Raw genomic sequence first — 20,786 nt, 5'->3', positions numbered from 1 at the left:
TTATAAACCACAGGGTTCTTTGGTGATTGTCAATTACATTTAACCCTTTCTTTGATATTTTCGTCAAATCGAATCGGCTATAAAAAATCTAATTCACAATGTGGAAAACACCAACACGGAACTTTACAATTGTCGCAAATGATCAACAGTATCGAATAACGATTGTCGTTAAAAGCGCAGTGCTTTATATTCTATCCACGACAACAATATTACGGCAAAGAAGACAGCATTAAAATGACATCAAAATTAACGACCCACTGTGGCAACAGGGGTGCAGACGAATCAGAATGTCTAAATGTTCAAACCTTACCATGTAAAAACTATTTTCGATGCCCCTATTAAAAAACACCCTTTAACTAAAAGGCTATACATGGTAACCGCAAACCGCATTTTGAACTTCTTAGCGATGCACGGTCATTTATTACATGACCATTTTCTTTTCTTAATGGTTTGAAATGGAGATGACTCAAAAGTACATGTCGTGCCTTGTACAGAGTTGTATCTCACTGCCATATACATATGTATAAACCCTGTGAACAAGCTGTTTTTTAAACTACATGTTAGTGTTTTATCTAAACTTATAAATCTTGCATTTCATGTATTTCAAGTGAAACGACGGCGAACTGAGAGAGAGAGAGAGAGAGAGAGAGAGAGAGTGAGAGAGAGAGAGAGAGAGAGAGGGAAGACCATGGAGCAATGAAGTTAAAATAGAAGCCACGAAGTCTTTAAAAAAAGACAAAATGAAATTTAATGAAATAACATGAAAATCAGTTGTATATACATGTAGAAATACCGTTAATCACCAATACTGCTCATTGACAAAGAAACAAAATTTAATACGGATATATTTCAGCTTATTTATATACATCAAACACATACATGTACATCAACCCGTATTTGAAGCTCTCCATGTAGTAGTACAGTGACTTGAACTCAAATCGAAGGATTATGTTATCTTCATAATGGCACAGAAAAGAAGAATAAATGTGCCGTTTTAATTTTCTTATCAAATTAATTTTAAAATGGGCAATAGCAGGCCAATTATTATAGGAAACCATTAAAAGCCAGTGTTTTAATTTTTTTCAGTTTGGTAACACGAAGTTTTGATACGTTCATGCGATTTTGCGGTAAAAACAACTCTTAAATAATCATCACAATAAACTTATCATTCAACTAAATTTTCCACCACAATAACGCACAAAGTCATATTAGTTATAGAAAAAAAATCATTTTAACGTACAATCCATTGGCACCACTATGCAACGTGTTTCAACAACGATTCAGTTGATTAAAAACCTTGTATAAGTTTGGAATTGGCTTTTTGAAAAAGGAATACAAAATAAAACAGAAACCAGTTACTGTGTTTTCATGCATGCGACAATATTGTCCGTTTATAATGAAATTTGACAAAAGTTTTTTAAATGGTACCTGTTCTCTATCGCACTACGATACGATGGAATACAATGGAAAAAGTACAGCTGCACGGAAATTCTTGGGTGTTTACAAGGTTCATGAGTACGCGTCGTTCTGTCACGAGGGTTGACAGTACTGGGTTGAATTATTAGAAGCGTACTGAAGAGTTGACAAATGTCCATCTTGTAAAATGTGTTTGAACGAGATGCCGAGGACACACGAGGTTCTCCTTCTAAATAGTCATCTGCTGTAAAATGTCTGAATATGGATATCGTCGACATGGCAACGGCGCTCTAAAGGTCGGGTTTTTCCTATCCTCACAAACAGAAACATGTACATTTTTACAGATGTTTCATCCGATACTATGCCATTAATCTTGAAAGTGTCTCTTAGGCTTGGAATCTAAAACGTTCGCTTTCCCCGTCATTTGGAGGACAGTTTTGGACCCTGGGTCCATATCCGAGAATTTCTGAGAATCACACCCAGACGATGTTGGGCTATGTACCTGTCAGATGAATGAACGGATAGCAGTGCTCGCCACAAAAGCACGGCAATGGTCGGCAATGTCAGCCATGTTGACACGGTGGAGTCTGTTCAACTCTGACGTCACTGTTGCTCGTTTTCCCGCGCTATGACGTCACTTTGTACAGGTTTCCCACATCATGACGTCACAGCCTCATTCTCCCTCATCAACCGCCACTGTGGAGTGATTGTAAAGGCCCTGGGCCATCAGATGGAGAGCAAGACCGTTCCTGTGCCCCAAAGACTTCTTGATCTTTGCCCGTTTGTTCTGAAACCAGATTTTTATCTGGGATTCGTTTAAGTTTAACTCACGCGCTAGTTTCTGACGCCGCTCCTCCGTGAGGTATCGATTCATTTCAAACTCCCTTTTTAACCTGGCTAGTTGCTCATTGGTGAAAGCGGTGCGAGGGCGTTTTTCTTCCGGCTTGCGCTCTCTCTTCTTCAACTTTCTAGACCTCGGTCCTAAAATCGAAATGAAAAGTAAGTTTTATTTTTGCTGTCAGGCAGATAACATTGTTCTATGTTAACTTGATGCAGAAACAGAAAGTGTAAATAAATAAATAAATAAATAAATAGAAAAACAAAAAATAAATGATACAAGAACACCACAACCAACAACAAAAGATTAATGAAAAGATAAAACAATAACACACAATTTAGCTACAACAGATTCACGGGTATGTTTTAATTCTTATTGAATGTGAAATTCGCTCATTTTTTTATAGAGTAGATTCCTAGCAAGTATATTAGAGTTTACAGTTATAAACTATCAAACCTTTTCGACTTCATAACGATTATGCATTTTTAATTTATTGAGATCTTCTTTTGCGGTGATTCATTTTCTTTTAAAATAACGGGTAAGCACACTTTTGTTAGGCTAGAAGCCCGAGTTGAACTATGTTACATTATACACAGTGCAGGAGCTAGCGTTCACGAATCTGCTTCGAACCAGGGACCAAAACACAGAAGCAATGGGGAAACAGAAGAATGCAGTGGCAGTTAAGATGACTGCCCATTTTACTTTATTCGCTTTTTAACAGAGGCACACCCAGTAATCAAAAGGAAAAGGCTTTTTTGGTGTCGACAAGCGTCAAAGATCTGTCGAAAATGAAAATCACTATTTCTTCATAAGAAGAGAAATCTTAAATGATATCAGAAGTGCCGTATGAGAGAGAAATTAAAAGAAAAGGGTCAATTCGGGTACGACATGCCTTAGTGATCTAAGGAGGGCTTGCTAGTGCTAATAACAAATTCAAAACAGAGTTAAAAAGCGACTTGGCCTCAATACTGACGAGACTATCAGTTAACAACCACTATTCTCTCCGTGTCCTCGGCCGTCCTTTAAATTCCTTTCCATGAGAAATATCTCAATTTAGATCCCGCTGCAGCACCCACGGTAAACTGACACGGTTTCAAACTCAAGAGCCTATCTCGCAATTTGTGAAATGTTAATGAAAACGCCAAGACTAATTTCGAATGAAGACGCAACTCAGACGCGCAGATGTGATAGCTAATTCGAGATTTTTATCGGGATGAGGTTCACTTTATTTCAAGGCGGAGCTCGGCGCGTGGTTTCTTGTCCTTAAAAAGGGTATTCTAGGTTTTATATCTGTTTATCCTTTTTTATTCCAAATTCTTCAGCCGTTATTATCTTTTCTAAGGATACAATCTGAATCATCTTGGTTCTCACGGAGAATTAACCACTTGTTTGGCGTGTTTAGAGAGGAAGCACATTAATGTCCCGTCCAACAGAAAAGTCGTCTGATCGTCTGTTACCAAAACTGCTAAAATTTTCAAACGTCCCAAAAACGTTGTAGTTACAGTGTATAAAAATGACTGATGAAAAGTAGGGGTCTTGCTTTGTCTCTTCTGGTTACATTCTACGCACACAAACCGAAAACTCCAAATGTATAAAAATTTTTCTTACGATATAATTCGCTCCTCATGCCAAAGGTGGATAAAGATTGAAAAAAATCAAATTAGATTTTCATATCTCAATTCCAGGGTATGTCAGAGTTTACAAAAAAGCTTTCTAGACAACATGGCTAAATGATGATATTACAGCACGTTACATTACAGGCGTGTTATCCCGCCGTCCCTTGAATGAAAAACAAAACTGCAGTTCTTCAACCAAGAAGAAACAAAATCGCGGTATAGAGACCAAGAAAAATTAAGTGTTTAAAGTCTTTTGAAACTACTCTCTAAAAGTGTAGTTATAACAGAATTTCAAGAAATAAGACTGAAGTATACAAAATCTTGATAAAACCAAAGTAAAAAACAAAACAAAACAAACTTAATAATAAAATATCTTTTCCGTCTCAGACTACAACCCACCCTCCCCAGCGTCTCTCGTTTGATCATGACGCCGCTAGCCACGAGGTCGCATGAAATCCCTTTGAACTATAAGGCGGCACTGGTGTTGGCTTAATTGATTTTTGGCAGGTCGATAATTACCTCACTAATTGAAAGCTGATCATATCTTTAAGAGCGTTTTAATCACTGGCTGCCTTTACCGTTCGACATTAAACCACCAGGTTAAGTTAAGCAACGAGTCTCATAAATCACCAGGATGCTGTTTCTTTGACTTTCTAGATACCCGAGTCATCTTTGCCGGGGTTTCGTTCACGCTGAACATAAAGTGGTATAATCAACCAACTAGAAAGGCATATTATGATGGAATAATCGATTGGTGCCACTACAGGGCCTTCGTTATTACTTTCATTTCTCTAGTCAGTGGTTACAAGTAACTGCAAACAGATAATGTCAGTAAATGACCCCGGAAGAGGGAATTGGGACGAATTGTATATAGTGGGCAAGTTAATTACAGTCAGTCACGAGGGAACAACTCCAGTTGCATCTCCTCCATCAGTCTGACTAATTTCATTCAAACTTCACTGTTTATCGGTGAAACGAAATAAGTTTCTAACCAGACTGGAAAAGAGTTGGCGCGTAATTGTAAATCCTGAGTTGTAGGACCTAGACTTGTTTTCATGATAAAACTCAGATAACAATCCGTCAAAATACAATTATGTGATCCTGCTGTAAATCTTTACAGATCTAGCCTATAATATAACCGGCACGCCGTCTAACTGGGAGTTGAAATATCGAGAAATAAATGTCGATCTTTATTAGGTGTAGTGTAAACTGGCTTATGGGGTATAGGCAGTTCGTCGTGTTCTTTGCTACTCACCGAGTTGCGTCCGCCATGCAACAATGGCTGCAGATATTGGCCCGAAGTATCAATGTCAGTTTGCATTGACTTTTTGCGCTAAAGGCAAACGCTTAAGCGTTTTTAAACGAAATGTTCTTCGCTTTGAATTGATTTTTCTTAACAACTCTAAATGAGAACATTAAAGAGATGACATTAAAGACCACTTTGTTGTTTGGAAAAAAAGTCTGACAGGGCTGATTTATCAGTTTTGTTCGTGTACTGTAAGGGAAGAATTTTCCCGAAAAAGACAAGAAAACCAAAGAAATGTAGGGTGATTGGGGGCTATTTTTGGGACTGGCTATAAGGGATAAAAAACTTGTGTATCAACCTACGAGAAAGGTTTTATAGGGTCAGAGATACAGAGTTGACAGAAGAAGACAGCCGAAGGTTTCTTTTTTTCTTTATTGGGAGGGGGGTGACATTAAATTTGTATAACAATATCAAGCAATTTAAAAATGGATAAAGTATATTAATCTGACATTGACGGGTTTTTCATGTAACCGCAAAGAGATGGTCGAATTAATTCAGAACTGATCATAGCTTGCAGCTGCCTCTAAGTTTGCTCCTCAACAAAATCAAAGCACATTTCCCAGCTAAAAAATTAAAAACAAATCCTGCAGTCCATCAAAACCACGACATTACCCCGAATATTGGTCTGTCACTCAATACGTACGTTATAAACACTGAAACCTAACTCTAAACCTCCTTAGCGCGTGAGGAAAGCTCAATATCCCTCTTCTCTCCGAGTTAAATGGTACTTAACTGCAACATTAAGAAAGACGGGGACATAGCGCTGAAATATGGCGTAATCCAACGCCGCGCTGTTCCAGATCACTTGTAACCGAAGCTGAAAGTAGCGGAATAGTTTGGGGGTCATCTATCACGTTTATCACACTTAAATCGTGCTAATTTTACACAGCACCGGCCAGGTAAGTTATCATCTTATGCCCGGACCGAGCATATTCTATTATCGCATCCACGGGGCCCCTTGAGGAGATAGGTGCACGTAAGCTGCGTGGCCCGTGCTATGTATGGCCATAAGTTTTAGGTTCATATATCATGAAAATTAACGAGGATTCCTTGTGTTCTCAACTTAATTTTCATCTGATGAACTGGTAACGATGCTGCCGGGATTTATTGGAGCGATCGTGGTCCCGGCATATGTGGCTGGGTATGGTATGGGAGGGTATGGGAGGGTATATGTAGGGTATGGAAGGGGGAGGCGCATTAAAGAACAGAAAGTTTCTATCTAAAAATACATTCTTGGCATATGTGCACGCACAAGCAACTACGAATCGATGTTTTCTGTTTTTAATTCTTTATATATTTGCTGCTTGTCTCATTCTAGACGACATGTCGATGATATAAGGTAATATTTATAATTTTCAAATTCTGCTCTTTAAAAATGCCTTGGAAACCCTCATAGTCCGAGCGTCTTTAGCTGCTCCGTTCTTAAACTCGCTTAAAAACAAAACAAAAATGAAAAAAAAAAAGAAAAATGAAAATCAGGATGATAACCGTTATTTTAATTTGCAACAGGTCATAAATAAAGGAGACAAGTCGAAAAGTACATGTAACCCCTTTATTCCAAGTCTGGCCATCATATCCACACACATTTCGCGCATTTATGCGTATACATGTATTACGCGAATTTCATTACTATCAATTCTCCATATTTTCAGGTGCCTTATGTTTTTAACACAATAAAAAAAACAATCTCCTCATTGTAAAACCGGTTACGTAGTTGCAATCCCTCTCTTACATGTATATCACATCACTCATCTGGGGCTCGCGTCACTACAAAATACAGATATAACATCTTCGTGGCTGACATAACGGAACAGATGTTACTCCGCGGTTACTAGCTGTTCATAATTTGCTGTGGAAATTCCTTGCGCTTTGAGCTGTGCACTGGCTGCGCGAGGTGTGACGTTGCCTAGCAACGCTTCCAGATTCAGACGAAAAAGTTGTATTAAAAAAGAAAAGAAAAAAATGCAGATGCTGAACCGAGGAAGATGGCAGCTTTCAAACAAAGTTGATATTCAACTCGGTAGCATGGAATGTGGTTTTTGAAATTAGAATCGTGTAAGCTTTTTTTTCTGACTGATATTTGTGTGAGGAATGGACTGTACTATTTTTTTCTAAGCTGAAGAGAAGGACAATGTGCTGTAGTGTTGGACATACTCTAAGTAATAATTATATGAAATAATCCTCTATGGAAACAACAGTTTAAATCATCAAAATAGCCCGTTCTCAAATACACGTAAATCGATCTTTCATTGGAGACTTGCACTATATGATCCCTTAACTGAATATATTGAAAATATTTTGAATAAACTTCCGCATTTCTGGAACAAAAATTGTCCTAATTCATTCTAGAAGCGGAAAACGGAACTCTTTAAAAACATCTGAATTGTTAAATATGTTCAAACTGTACGGTAGTTAGCGCCAGAGACACGTTAAAAGTTCATAACGTTAAAACAAACAAACCAAAAAAAAAAAAAAAAAAAAATTATGTAATTATGAAACCCTCAGCAAGTATTGTAATCAGGTTTTTTTAATTAATGATAAACGCACTCGTCCTCCACCTAAAATCAGACATCATAAGGAATAATTTATTTAAATACATGAAAACCGTCATCTTCTTGCATCGTTATTGTTCCTATGTGTTTAACAGACTTTAATAAACTCTCAGTCGAGAAATGAATTTACAAAGTCAATAAAACTACTGCTATTACGTCATTGCCTCAGCACACTAGAGAACTCGGGTTTAATAACGATTACAAACGATATCTACTTCCGTCAGCTTAGGACATATGATTTTTTTCATCGCCGTCAATTTGTTCGTTTGAGGACAATATATCTAAAAACATATTTAAGAAATTTGAAGACAGGATAGACGGTTATTTGGGAGGGAGTAACGATTACAACTGAATCCGTGTCTCCCACTTAGCTTGAAATATTTTTTATTGCATTTTATCTCTATTTACATTATGCCATGTTTTTCTTGAAATCTCCATAAAAAAGAATAAAATTTACATCATAAAAGTTAGTCACGTGTCTATATCGAATAATAATTAAGCCGCCTCATTCGCAAAAGTGACGGTGCTGATATATTTAGCTTATTCTGCCAGCACTACAGATATAGCCCTTCTCGACACTTTTCATATTTTATAAACCCCCTTTGTTTTCTGGGTGCCATCATGTTATTAATCATGCAACACGCATTCCCACTACTTCTTTTGAAGGCAAAAATTGTTGTAACCACTGTATATATCTCAGATTACACATCTTACATGAGAAACGGAATATTTAATTTTTGTTTGTCTGTTTGTAATTTTAATCTGCATGGCGCAATTTTTGTTGCTGATGATTTTCCTATCTCAGAATGGTGATTCGGTTCCATAAGTTTATTAGTTTTCTGATCATGAAGCCACATTGTAAGCGTGGTTCAATGAGATTATATTTTACAGTGTATGCGTGTATACATAATATTGTTCAACTTAAGCATGCAGTCACGATGCAATGATCAAACAAACACGCCCGCTCTTCGGCCCGGTTCTTCGTCACAAGGCCAACAGACGGGAACGCAGATCTCAAACCGAGCATCCGTAATAAATCTTAAGTGTAATTAATCTAATTGTCTTAATTGGTTTCTTAATAAGGACACCGCATTACACGAGACTCGTTTTATCAGCCGACTTAACACGGACTTCGGTTGAAAGAGTTCATTTATCAATTAATTGAAATCCACCCTCGGCGGCGTTAAAGCCGAGATCAGTTTCTGCTGATAATTCGTGACTGTCTGGTCTAATAATGAGGCTGCTCCAGCCGCGCGTTACCCGCCTGAAATCAGTCGTTCATCACAGGGAAGTATCAACATAACAACAACGAACATGAGAGCACGTGGGCAACAGAGAGAGAGAGAGAGAGAGAGAGAGAGAGAGAGATTTAATAAAGTAGAGAGAGCTTGATTTAATAAAATGCCTGGGTTAGCCAATTACTGAAAAGATATTACGAAAATCAGAATAAAAAGGGTTACAAAGAGAGACCAGTATTATTGGAGTGTCTGAAAAGTAAAGACAAACAAAGGCAAAAAAAAATATTACCTTTCTATTCAATGCCTAAAAATACCCCCATCATTCCCTCCCATCCTGTGTTGTAGTGCTGGAGCCCACAGTGTTCAGTTGACTTCTTTATTTATCATGCCGGTTGCTAATTGAATTATCTCTTAGTTTGTAAGCTCACTTGGTTGTAATCAACACCTGTCTCTAGGGCTGCCTTACACTTTAATTACTTCATCAGACAATTGAAACAATGGCCGCCATTGTTCTCTCTTATCTTGTCCTCCTATGTCTTTGTCAAGTCCAAAATGAATTGGAGTTTTCGTTCATTTTATCTGGCGCCAACAAACACTTGCAAGTTGTGACTGATTTATTGCACGATCTGGTGTCTCCTACGCACGTGGAATTTAAATCAAGTATTGTTGTTACGGCATGAGCGGCTGAACAAAGACTATATAGCTCGAAATTGCACGTGCGTTTATTTTCCTAGATAGACCAGTATTTAGGCCAGTAAAATAGTGACAAATACTGTATGAATCAACACAGTAAGAAGTGGAGCCCGCATTAAGGAATTACGTATAACAAGATAAAATGATGTAGATGTACTAGTGTTGTGCTATGTAAAAATAATGAGCGTGGGTGTGTATTCATAAAAATTGAAAATGATACAAATGGCGTGCTTAGGAAAGAAATTATTTTCATAGTCTTATAAAGCAATGTTTTATCTAAAGCTCATTGACATTTCCATGTACAATTCATTTACATCTCTGGCATATTTATATTTCCTAAATTACTTAATTATGAAATAAGTTTGGATCAAACATTTCAAAAATACCACATATTTCCACATTTGTCCAATTTTCTGAGACAAAATAAAACAAAGTGAAATGTAATAAAATCTGAAAATCTTTCATTTGGTTCTATTTCTGCAAGTTTCTCTGCTCTTATTTATTTAAATGCTACATAAAAACCGTAATCAAATGAAACATTAAAATAGCTTTTGTCCGAAAAAAAAATAACACTTTAATACGTGGGTTATCAGAAAATGATATCACAATTATATCTGTAGGGAAATTTGCCGAGACTAATAAAACACAATTACAATACTTTCTTTTATGCATCTTAAATGCTGTTGCACATATCATATACATTTTTAAACAAGCCAGAGAATGAAATTTAACTTTGAAGCCAAATAAATACAGTTAGCATAGTTACGTTTCAGTTATAGAGCAAATCAAGCGAAACTATTTTTTCCTTTTTTTTTGAGAATTTAAGTGAGTGACATATAATTACGTATTTGTTGGTGGATTAAAATAATCTGTGGAGAAACAACGTTAGAAATTGGGCCATATATGCACAGTCTATTTCAGATGAAGCTAGAAACCAATTATTCAGGAATCATATACTCCATTAAATCAACATAATAATTTTCGTATCAAATAAATTATTCATTGGCATTATGGTTAATACCATCACTAAATCTTACATATATATATTTATCAAAAAAATATATCCACAAGTTGCTAAATTCTACTTCTTCTAGCGAAATTCACAGTCAATACCGATCCAAAGGATGTATTTTTACACAAAAGCACAAATTATATTACTCAATTCATAACATTCACATCACTGATAATGTTAGTACGAAAGACATTGTAAAAATGCTGTTTGATAATTGTGGGAATTTTTCTACTGATTCACATCAATACAGAAGTATTATATAGTGCCAACTGATGACAAAAATTGACTTTATATTTAGAAACACTAGCTAGATTTTTAGATCAAATGTGCCATCGGTGTCGGTTTTTATCAATGGAAAACATCTCGCTGTAACAGATAACACAATAATTCCTTGTAAAAATTCATTGTCGAGCTCCTAGATATGTCTGAAGTAGCGGTGTCATCATGTGCAAATAAATATTAGAAGAGATTGTCAGGTCGTGGGAGCACAACTAAGAGACACAGGGTCGATTAAAAAAAAATCAAAATGAAGCAAGTTTATAATATGCATAAATTATGTCACGCTTGAAATAACTAAATTTTATTAGTTTTGAAACGTGAAAAAACATCAAAATAACAGATAAAGAAATAGAGCTACGGTGGCAAGATATGGTAAAATAAGTGGAGAAAGAAGTAAAGGCTTTTAGATGATTTGTTTGATAATAAAATTGGGTGAAATTGACATTTTCAATGAAGGAAAATCCGTTCCAAGCGATATTTCGCAAAAGAGACAGACAGCGCAAGTCAAGAGATGGTGGGGGTGTGTGTGGGGTGACATGGAGAGTTCAAAGGGGTTTCGCACACACCCCCTCCTTGACACGTCTAATCTCCTCGACAACTACCAGTGGGAATTCGCTTAACCATATAGCACTACTACAGTGTTCCTAATAATTTACGGATTGTGTTTCAACAACACGATAAAATATTTCAGACAATCACACAACTGGACAAACCTTTACAAACAGTGCTATAAAATTATATATAATCGCATTTTCGTGTAATACAAAGATTTTGTACAGAAATATGGCGTTGGGTTGGGGGGGGGGGGGGTGAGGAAGGGGGTATAACCTAACTCAACAGTCCATGTTCAGCCTACTGGATACTCTAGTGGTAAAGTAACCGACAACTGTCTTTTGTGGTTCAATCTTGCAAATTAGATATACACCTTTTTCATTCACAAGTCTATGAAAAATGTTAAGTTTCAGGCCCGTAGCCAGCAATTTCAAAAGGGGGGTTCTTTGTTTTTAAAAAGTGGACCTTTTCCCATAAAAACTTCATGTACCTATGTCAAATTTTACCCAGAGTGGACCTTTTCCCAGCAGAGTGGACCTTAACCCCCCCTGGCTACTGGCCTGAGTTTTTTATAAAGACTTATAAACGGATGAAGGGGAGGAGAGTGACATTCTATTAACCGATTGATAAAGACTTCTATACATTAAGCAAGGGGTGTTCGTAGCCTCTTTTTTTCATTAAGTATGGCTGCTTCTACACTTTTGTAGAGAGATCTATTTTTACAAGACCAACAAACCGATACACTAAAACGCTACCTGAATTATGATGTAATGAACATGATCAACTGAAGTCTGAAATTTTGAAATGAAACAGAGAGATTTATTTACACCTGGAATGAAATAAAATCGTTTTTAAAAGAAACTTAACCTAGAATACGACAGATATATATATGAAGGGGTTTGTTCCTTTGCAGGCACGGAGTTGGGAGGGCTTTATCAACTCCGTCTGGGAGACTCATAGTTACAATAAATTTTAACATGGCCTTTTACATCTTTGACGCATACGGCAACTGCTGCTGTTTCAGCTCAATTTCACGCGAACCCAACCTCAGCTCGAGTTGCAGCTAGGAAACGCTTAATGTTTTTGCAATAGACTCTTTCGATACGTCTTTCATATTGACTTCATCGCAACCCTGTGACCGCCGTACAATGTGCGAACATGGGAAGAGAGAGCGCTGGATTGACTGGTTTTTGGGAGTTATACCTTTCAAGAGGAACCATTTGTTCCCAGGAAGAGTTATTTGGAGATAGAGGAAGGGTGCTGTGTAATAAAAAATCGAGAAATGTTATATGTGGTGCGTGTGCTTATATCCGTTCTTCTTTCTGCAAAATAAGAACACCATACATGACATTAAAATTGATGCGCGCAGTCAATTGATTGTCTATTATATTGTCCAACTTCATTCTATTTAAGGAAAACGCAAATGTTGTTTATTTCTGTGCTTGGTTGCTCGAATATGATGTCACTTGACTGAAAATTGAACTTTGAGTTTGAAAAATAAAAACACGTGTGAACAGAAATTTTAGCTCAAAGCATGCTAGAAGTTCAATAAAGGAAAGGCATAGTCGGGGATATCGTATTTAACAGTTCTAAAAATAATTAAACTTACTATAACGCACCATACGAACGAATCATTATAGAGCACTAACACTAACACGTAACACTTGATTATGAATCAAGCGTTACTGAAAAACTGAAATGAAATTAGTACAAATTAAATAATTACAAATTTATCGAACAGTCAGCTTGAAATTGGGAGCAATATATATCAAAGATACCCTTTCTTTAGATTTTAATGATTCATATACATTTTGGTTCGCTGTTTACACAAAGTTGAAAGAAGCACTGTAATCTTATTATTTAGTTTGCGCTATAAAGAATATCATTTGTCCGACAATCCCAAGTATCATACAATAGGCCTAGAAATATCGTTCTCTTTTGAGAAATACAGAACAGTTAAGCGGCACAGAATCTGACCACAAACCTGCGTTTCAAGGCAAATAATACTCTTTATTGCCCTAACAATTGTTTTGCGGGACTCCTTCGATATCACATTTCCACGTGGGTTCTTTGTGAAGTAAAAAAGTGAAAAAATGTTTCATGTAGTTTCTCTGATGAATCTCGCTTAATTGCAAAATAATAATAATAATAATAATAATAATAAAGCAATGTTTACCTTAAAGTTTGGCTTCCTACACCACAACAACAAAAAAAAATTAATATTTGACTACAGTCATATTGACTTTTATCTCAAAATATAAAAGTTCTCATTGCTCCAACCTTTTTCAATTTGTTATTTTTAATTTTGCGTTCTTGATGCAGGCACCCGTATATACATGTAGAAAGCCTCATATATACGTGCATTCAACACTGCTTTGCTTATTTATAGCATCAAAATAATGCAGTAGAAGGTTGGAAAAATTCGGCCGAAAAACAAGAACAATACTTTTTAGGCAAATCCCGACTTGACAAACCTTTTTATTTGTTTGTAAATCATACATATTCATTTTACTTTGGACTTTGGAAAGAATAATCATTACCATTAGATAATTAATTCGAAGACGATTTCCCTATCGACATTTCAGCTAGCTTTATTAGTGTCATTTAGATCTTTAATGGCAAAGACATACATTTTCCTAGGTAAATTAAAATCATCAGGGCCAATTTCCTTCTCTAATTGATATCAATATTTAATACTTTATCAGTATCTAAATTCGCCATTATGTCTGTCAATGTGTTTATCTCGGTTTACAAACCTTAGTTAACAAAACTGATGTTTGCCAAAAACCGGGCTATAAATTATACATCAATTGAATAATCAATAGCATTAAGTGAAACGAAACACATATTTACGTAGTCATTTACATAGCTCTAAGTCTTTTTCATGTCATCATGATTTACACTTTTTTGCGTATTTTAAAGAATAACTTCTAATAAGCCATCAATGGTTTTAATATTAATAAACATGCGATTACCTTGAGTAATTATCCAAGCAGCTAGCCAGCACACAGAAACATTTTGAGTCACTACGTGAGTCATAAGTAGTTTGTAACATATGATGATAACAGTAACAATCACCTCATTTTTCTATAATATCATAAGTAGTTTATAACATGTGATGATAACAGTAACAATCTGTGGTATTTTTTACTGTTTCATAAAAAAATAATAAAAAAATAAAATGAATTTTCAGAAAAGATATGACGGCATCCTCTGCATATTCACAATAAAATGCACTAGCTTAATTGCTGTTCTCATTAACGACTTGGATTCACAATTACATTGCTATTTATCTCCATTCATATTTTCTCTAGGCAATGATGCGTGTTCATTTTAAACACGCGTTTGTCTTAATTTTTTTTTAAATCAAGAGATTGAAAGTATGTATGTAAAAAAACTTGATTGCGAATAATATTGGTATTGCTGAAATATTATTTATTACACAAAACGGTTCAAGTCGCACTGTTCATAAACAAATGCCTTCTTAAGCCCAAAGATTTAAATGAAAAAATATCAACACTCAAACACATTAACATGTTTTGAAAGAGCTTTTTTCGTCTTTATTTCGTTTATTAATTTATAGAAATAATTTTAGGTTTATCTGAACTCCTAATCCTTTCAATATACCATCTTGGGTTGGGTGATGTCGTTTTTTGTTGTTTTTTTCTTTTTTGTTATAACTAGTAAAATAACTTAAAAAGAGCCCCGTACATAAAATTTCAGTTAACGTCACTGCTACGGGTGTCCGAGTACAGAAAAGACCGACTTAGAATGTGTCGTGCTTACAGAAAACATGTCACTAAATTGCTCCTTTAACAAGTGACATTGTGAAGAGAAAAATAATAACGTGCAGTTAAAAAAGGAACATATCAAAGGCAGTGAAAATTAATTATGGTTTCCAAGCCCCTATCTGTCTATTATTGTAACAGTCTGTGACAGAAGCGGCTTTATCGGGTATATGAAAGTCTGTGTGAATTTAACTGCAGACCAATATTTTAGTCGCCGTCTCATTTTTTATGTAATATTCCACATAAGACAATAGCATATTTTCACAGATATATTGCTTTAAAAAGACGAGGGATTGGTTTCCATAGAACAGGTAAACTGAAATAGTTGTCTGGATAAGTATATCATGCCGTGTATTATGTTCAAAATTTGAATTTTGCCATTCTGTGTCAGTAGTTACACAGAATGAAAATTTGAATTTTGCCATTCTGTTTAACTACTGACAGTGTGACACAGAAACAATTTTATATAGGATTAAATGCCTGAAGAAAAAAGTTATATATCCAGTTATTTTCATTGTTTGTCTCAATGATTAAATGGTTAAAAAATCGATTTTACCAGTGAAAGCACAGATAATAGACTTTGCTAACTCGTCTGGGTACATTGTGTTGTGTCGTGCGACTTTATACGCTCGTGTGACGCTTTCACATCAACACGGAGAGAAATGAACATCTCACTGAAATTGACAAATTGGTGAAATGGACATCACTTCAAAAGCCACGTCTCGTTTGCCTAAGTGCGTTTATAGAGAGGCCTTGTGCGTCTTCGCAAACGGGTTTGCACTTTAGTGATCTACAGCTCATGATGATGTGCGCCTATGTAGAACGGCAATAAACATATAGGTGCACACAGACACACTGATGCTTGTATTGACTTTTTGCGGCGATGGAACTCTTTTACTTACATGTCTGCTTGAAAATAGGGAATCTATTCTATATGAGATAGGTTAACACGTGTATTACAATCCCCATTTTATACACAATATAAAGCGGTTAATCATCCGCCGAGAACGTAACTTGAAACAAGTGTATGCCATACAATGGGGAGCTGTGTGCTTGCTCTTAGATAACTCTTAAAAAAGAACCATGTTTGTCTTGATTTCTTCAAGACCAGACCCCTACGATAGAGAGGGAGGGGGGGAAGGCGGTCTTTGACACAGCAAACAATGCAACAAGTACCCTGCATTACCTTTAATGAACACGATCAAAAAAATTAACTAGCACAAGACGGTTATATATATATATACACCAGTCATTCCCTCGAACATTTAATATATCCAGACCACAGCTCCGATAGTAAACGAACCTTAGAATCCAGCCTGCGAAGCTAATAACTCTGTCAGCGACATGAAATGGTACGCGGCCATGCCCCGGTGCCAATCTCGGGGAGTTGAAGGCCTTCGCGAAAGACGTATTTAGTTTGTGGGCGAGATGTGGAAATTAAAACGTTATTTTAGACTCGTAATTGTGGGCAGCGGTTACTACCCATAAATCAGTCAAGAAGGAAAATAAAAGCTGGGCGAGATAGGCGCAGTTGTGACAAAGCTCTTTTTGAGGGCCGAAAAGGATTGTACGTTAACAGGGGTAGAGGTGGGGGGGGGGGGGGGGGGGGAGGAGGAGGGGGCGCGGAAGGTGGTCATCTCGGGATATGAAGACATCATTCAAAACAGTGTACACCACTGATCGTCTCTTAATGACTTCCCTGTTGTCCCTAAACCTCAAACCAGACAGTTATATAAACTATTGACCTAGATTAATACAGCATTAGATACATAAGTCTACATAAATCTTCTTACATACATATAAGTGTTGTTTAATAAATATCTCAAACACTTAAACTGACGATGGACATGATTTTTGGGTTTTTTTTTCCAGGCAATTTAAATGTTTGATTAGAAAAATATCTGACGCCATCATGCCTACATTTTGAAAAACATATTTCACATAATATTTCATCAGAGTAGACAAGTGTGCTGAAATGCGTGCTAAAATTGTATTTTATTGCCCTGAATGTTCGATAAATAGTACGTAATTATAACCATGATCTAATTATTAATTTCATTGAAGCTTATTGAGTGTGTGATGGAATTACGTGATATTTAGTCATTAGATTTATGGTTCATTATAAACCCGCCAAAGATAAGAGGAGCTGACTTCAGTTGCATCTTCTATAGAGCTAGACAGTATTATAATGACTGTCGGAAATGTTTGGGTTATATTTGCTATTCGACATTCTGCTAAGAAGAAGAAGAAGAAGAAAAAGAAGAAGAAGAAGAAGAGAGAGAGAGAGAGAGAGAGAGAGAGAGAGAGAGAGAGAGATGGAGGGGGGGGAGAGAGAAAATCTCATTTCAAAACGAAGAGTCGCTCAAAATCAAAATTAGACACGAAACAAAGACATTGAAAGACGAAAAACTTATAATAATAATAATAATAATAATAATAATAATAAACCAAAGATACAAAAACTGGGTGGTACTTACGCTTACCTGCGGAGGGGCGGTCGGAGTACCTGGTGCAATAGACCCATGCTGGCCACAACAGAGGGGGCGACCCGTCCGCCTTCTGGTCAGGACTGTCCTCGCCCGGGGACTCGTCCGACACCGACGCCCTTTGCTGTTTCAGAGACTGCAACTGAGCTTGTTTTTGTTGTGTCTGTAGACCGTGATGTGTGGTCGTGGTATTGTGCACATCCTGAGATTGAGAGATTTGTACCTGGTTACTAATATTATTATTATTATTATTATTATTATATAAATGATGATGGCCCACGAGAAATTGTGGTTTCAAGTCCTTTTTGCGGCCAAACTCAGGCTGCATAATGTCTCTGATGAAAAAGCCGGTAAATCTCTGAGGAGGGTCGGATATATCCTCTCCATCTTGCTGCTGATCCCCTTCTTCTTCCTCCTCTTCCTCCTCAGCCCCATCCTCGTTAACACCAATGTCTTGGAGTGCGGCACTGGAACCACGCGACTCCTCCGAGGAATGGTCAGACTGTGTCTCCGGAGACTGGCAGCCCGGGGACCCCGAGTCTGGGGACAGTCTAAGTGTGCGCTGTTCGCTAAGTTTACTACTAGAGGAGCTGAGTTGGGAGGTTGTGAGGGAATCGTGAACCCGGTCGTCATCCTCCGTGTCCCGCCGCCGCCGTAGACTTAAATCTTGGGCCATACTTTGTGCATGGTGATGTACACTTGGTATACTTGCCGCGGCTCTGCTCTGAGCTAGAGTTTGGGTATTAGAGGTACAGCAACACGCGCGGATTTCTTCCCCCTCCCCGCAACCGCAAACAGCACAATTCTCCCTAACGTCGTCCAAGCGCACTAAATCTATGGGCTCAGATTTAAGTTTTACCTTAATTGTATCGTAAATATCTCCGGTATTTATACTTTGCGACCGATCTTCCATGATTCCTGCAGACGTGTAATCCACACTAACCAACAAACGCTCAGCACTAGTTGTGACTGCTCATTGGAAATCCGCCGCTGACTTTTATAAATATCCCTCTCAGGGCTTATATTTCACTCACCCACTGGTGACGTCACGCCGGCCGAACCAATGGGAGAGCGCCTCACATTCGCTAATGAAGTTGGTCTCGGGCCGTTCAGATTTCGCTCTGGGACTGTCAAAGCGGCAGATGAAGTGAGGAAGAACAACGGCCCCCGGGCCACGCCGCTAAACGCGCCTCTCCTGTTGTAAATGGCGATTAGAAATGAAGTCCCCGTTTATCATTAAGGTAGCTGGGATAGTCCATTAACGGAGTGTGATTATAAACGGGGCTAGGGTTCGAATTTGGTTAGACATTCACAGTGACGTTGTTAATGAAAGTGTTAACGGACCATTTGCTACTCTCTGACACTGCGACTTTTGATATACGCACAAGAATGCCTATATACTAAATGGGAAGCAGTTAAAATGGAAAATTAAATTCAATCCAAAGTATTAAAGTTTATCATGTTGTTATTACATTATAAGGTCACTCGTGTTTTACAGAATTTTCAGAATCATCGACATCTGTGACTTTTCCCTAATTTTCTACAAATTGTTTTCTAAAATAAGTTATTTGGTTTCATCTTCAATTACTCAACGAAACTACCTTGAAAGGAATCTCTCGGGAGAAAAAAGCATGCTTTCACACAAAAACATTATCTCAAATGCCAAAGTCTACAGAGGTTAAATGCTGATTTTCTCCTAGATGATAGCTTAGTTAATTGTTCTTTCAATTCATTTAAATTGCAGTGTCGAAAAACAAGATTACCAATTTATAGAAAAAAATACACCGTCTGCTGTCTTAACTTTCCGCCCCGACCTTTTCCTTCTGTTCATAATTACAGTTTGAAATGGGAAGCCGAATGTCTGTCATTTTTACCCTGTTCTTGAATGAATGCGAAGTAACATAATATATTTTAAATCATTACAAATATTTTTGGCGCTACACGAGCGAGTACAATACCTTCTCTGGCCGGAAGCGGCGATTGAGGATAATAGAGAAAGATTTAGAACACTCCGAGATAAGATGTTTGATACTTTCTCGATTTCAAAATGCCACGAATTTGATGGATGGAAGAAAAGCTACGTGTTTTAACAGAATTCCTAAACAGTAATAACAATAAAATAATCAATTTGCTTGATGAAAATAAAAGCCCATTCCTCAAGTAACAAACTATAGGAATGAAGCAAGTGTACAATAACAAAACGTATAAAACGTGTAAAATTTTTTCTAGTCTTTTTTTTATCTTTTTGTTGAAAACAAAGCTGTTTGTTTAAAACAAAGCGTGTCCAGCAAATAATTGCTTAAAACACGAGTGACCGTAAATCTATAAAAAAAAACATGCACCAAGCAATTAAAATGTTACTGAGTGCACCTACATTTTGTTTCCTTTTATAAAAAAATGCCGATTACTCAAGAAGTAGACCTTTCTGGACAAGATTTACACGTTTTAGTGAAAGAAAATCATCAGTTATTAGTTACTGACACAGCTGATTAATCGTCTGCTCTTTGCGTTTATAAAAACGCTGTTTTAGATCGGTAATATTTGACTGACCCCCTTCTTCACATCCAGTGCATTTGTAGACTTAGCGCACTTTTGGCAGGTAATCTGAAATCTTCCATTGGCTCAAAAGACTGAGAGGAAAAAGCAAATGACTTCTCGATTTGCGTTGTGCATTTGACGGTGCAAATGTCACTTGCGTCAGTTTGCAAAGCAATATATTGGAGGTGATATTCAGGCAATTAATTTTGCGTTATCTTTTAAGTATGGGTGCGTTAATTGTCCAGCTCTTCGCACTTGGTGTACTCTGGCCATCGTATTGATGATCAACGTTCACGCACGGGTCGCGCGAGTAAACGCATTTCTCGCGAGGCGCGTGTTACTTCTCGTCAATACACAAACTGGTATCAAAAGAATTTGCAATTTAATAACTCATTAGGGCTCCTAATTTCAAAGAAAGAAACCCCTTTGATGTTGAGAATTTCAATAGAGTGAAAACACGATATTAATGAGG

At 37.0% G+C, this 20,786-nt stretch overlaps 1 protein-coding gene across 2 annotated transcripts; it reads right to left on the bottom strand.

Annotated features, from left to right (window-relative positions):
- Positions 1-724: 724 nt before the first annotated feature.
- LOC106180992 (homeobox protein engrailed-2a) lies at positions 725-18,818 on the bottom strand. Of its 2 annotated transcripts, none has more exons than XM_087018188.1 (2): positions 17,774-18,818; positions 725-2,397 (listed from the first exon to the last, which is right to left on the bottom strand). In XM_087018188.1, the coding sequence occupies exons 1-2, from the start codon at positions 18,687-18,689 to the stop codon at positions 2,090-2,092; spliced, it is 1,224 nt and encodes a 407-aa protein (XP_086874314.1). In that variant the 5' UTR covers positions 18,690-18,818; the 3' UTR covers positions 725-2,089. The 2 variants fall into 2 exon arrangements, with proteins under 2 accessions (XP_086874314.1, XP_013420680.2); XM_013565226.3 differs by having other exon boundaries at positions 17,768-18,799.
- Between the last annotated feature and the right edge of the window lie 1,968 nt (positions 18,819-20,786).

Source organism: Lingula anatina, chromosome 7, assembly GCF_051362555.1.
Source record: "Lingula anatina isolate TDL-2025a chromosome 7, LinAna3.0, whole genome shotgun sequence".
NCBI classification, from domain to species: Eukaryota; Metazoa; Brachiopoda; class Lingulata; order Lingulida; family Lingulidae; genus Lingula; species Lingula anatina.
The sequence above is the reverse complement of the archived record's forward strand: the minus strand, read 5'-3'. Positions and strand labels throughout refer to the sequence as shown.

Bases quoted from the DNA above. Each gene is read 5' to 3' on its own strand.
- LOC106180992 (XM_013565226.3), bottom strand. From the start codon at position 18,689: ATGGAAGATCGGTCGCAAAGTATAAATACCGGAGATATTTACGATACA. The intron at 2,398-17,767 runs GTAAGTACCACC...TTTCGATTTTAG, and splicing joins CCGCCCCTCCGCAGGTAAGC to GACCGAGGTCTAGAAAGTTG.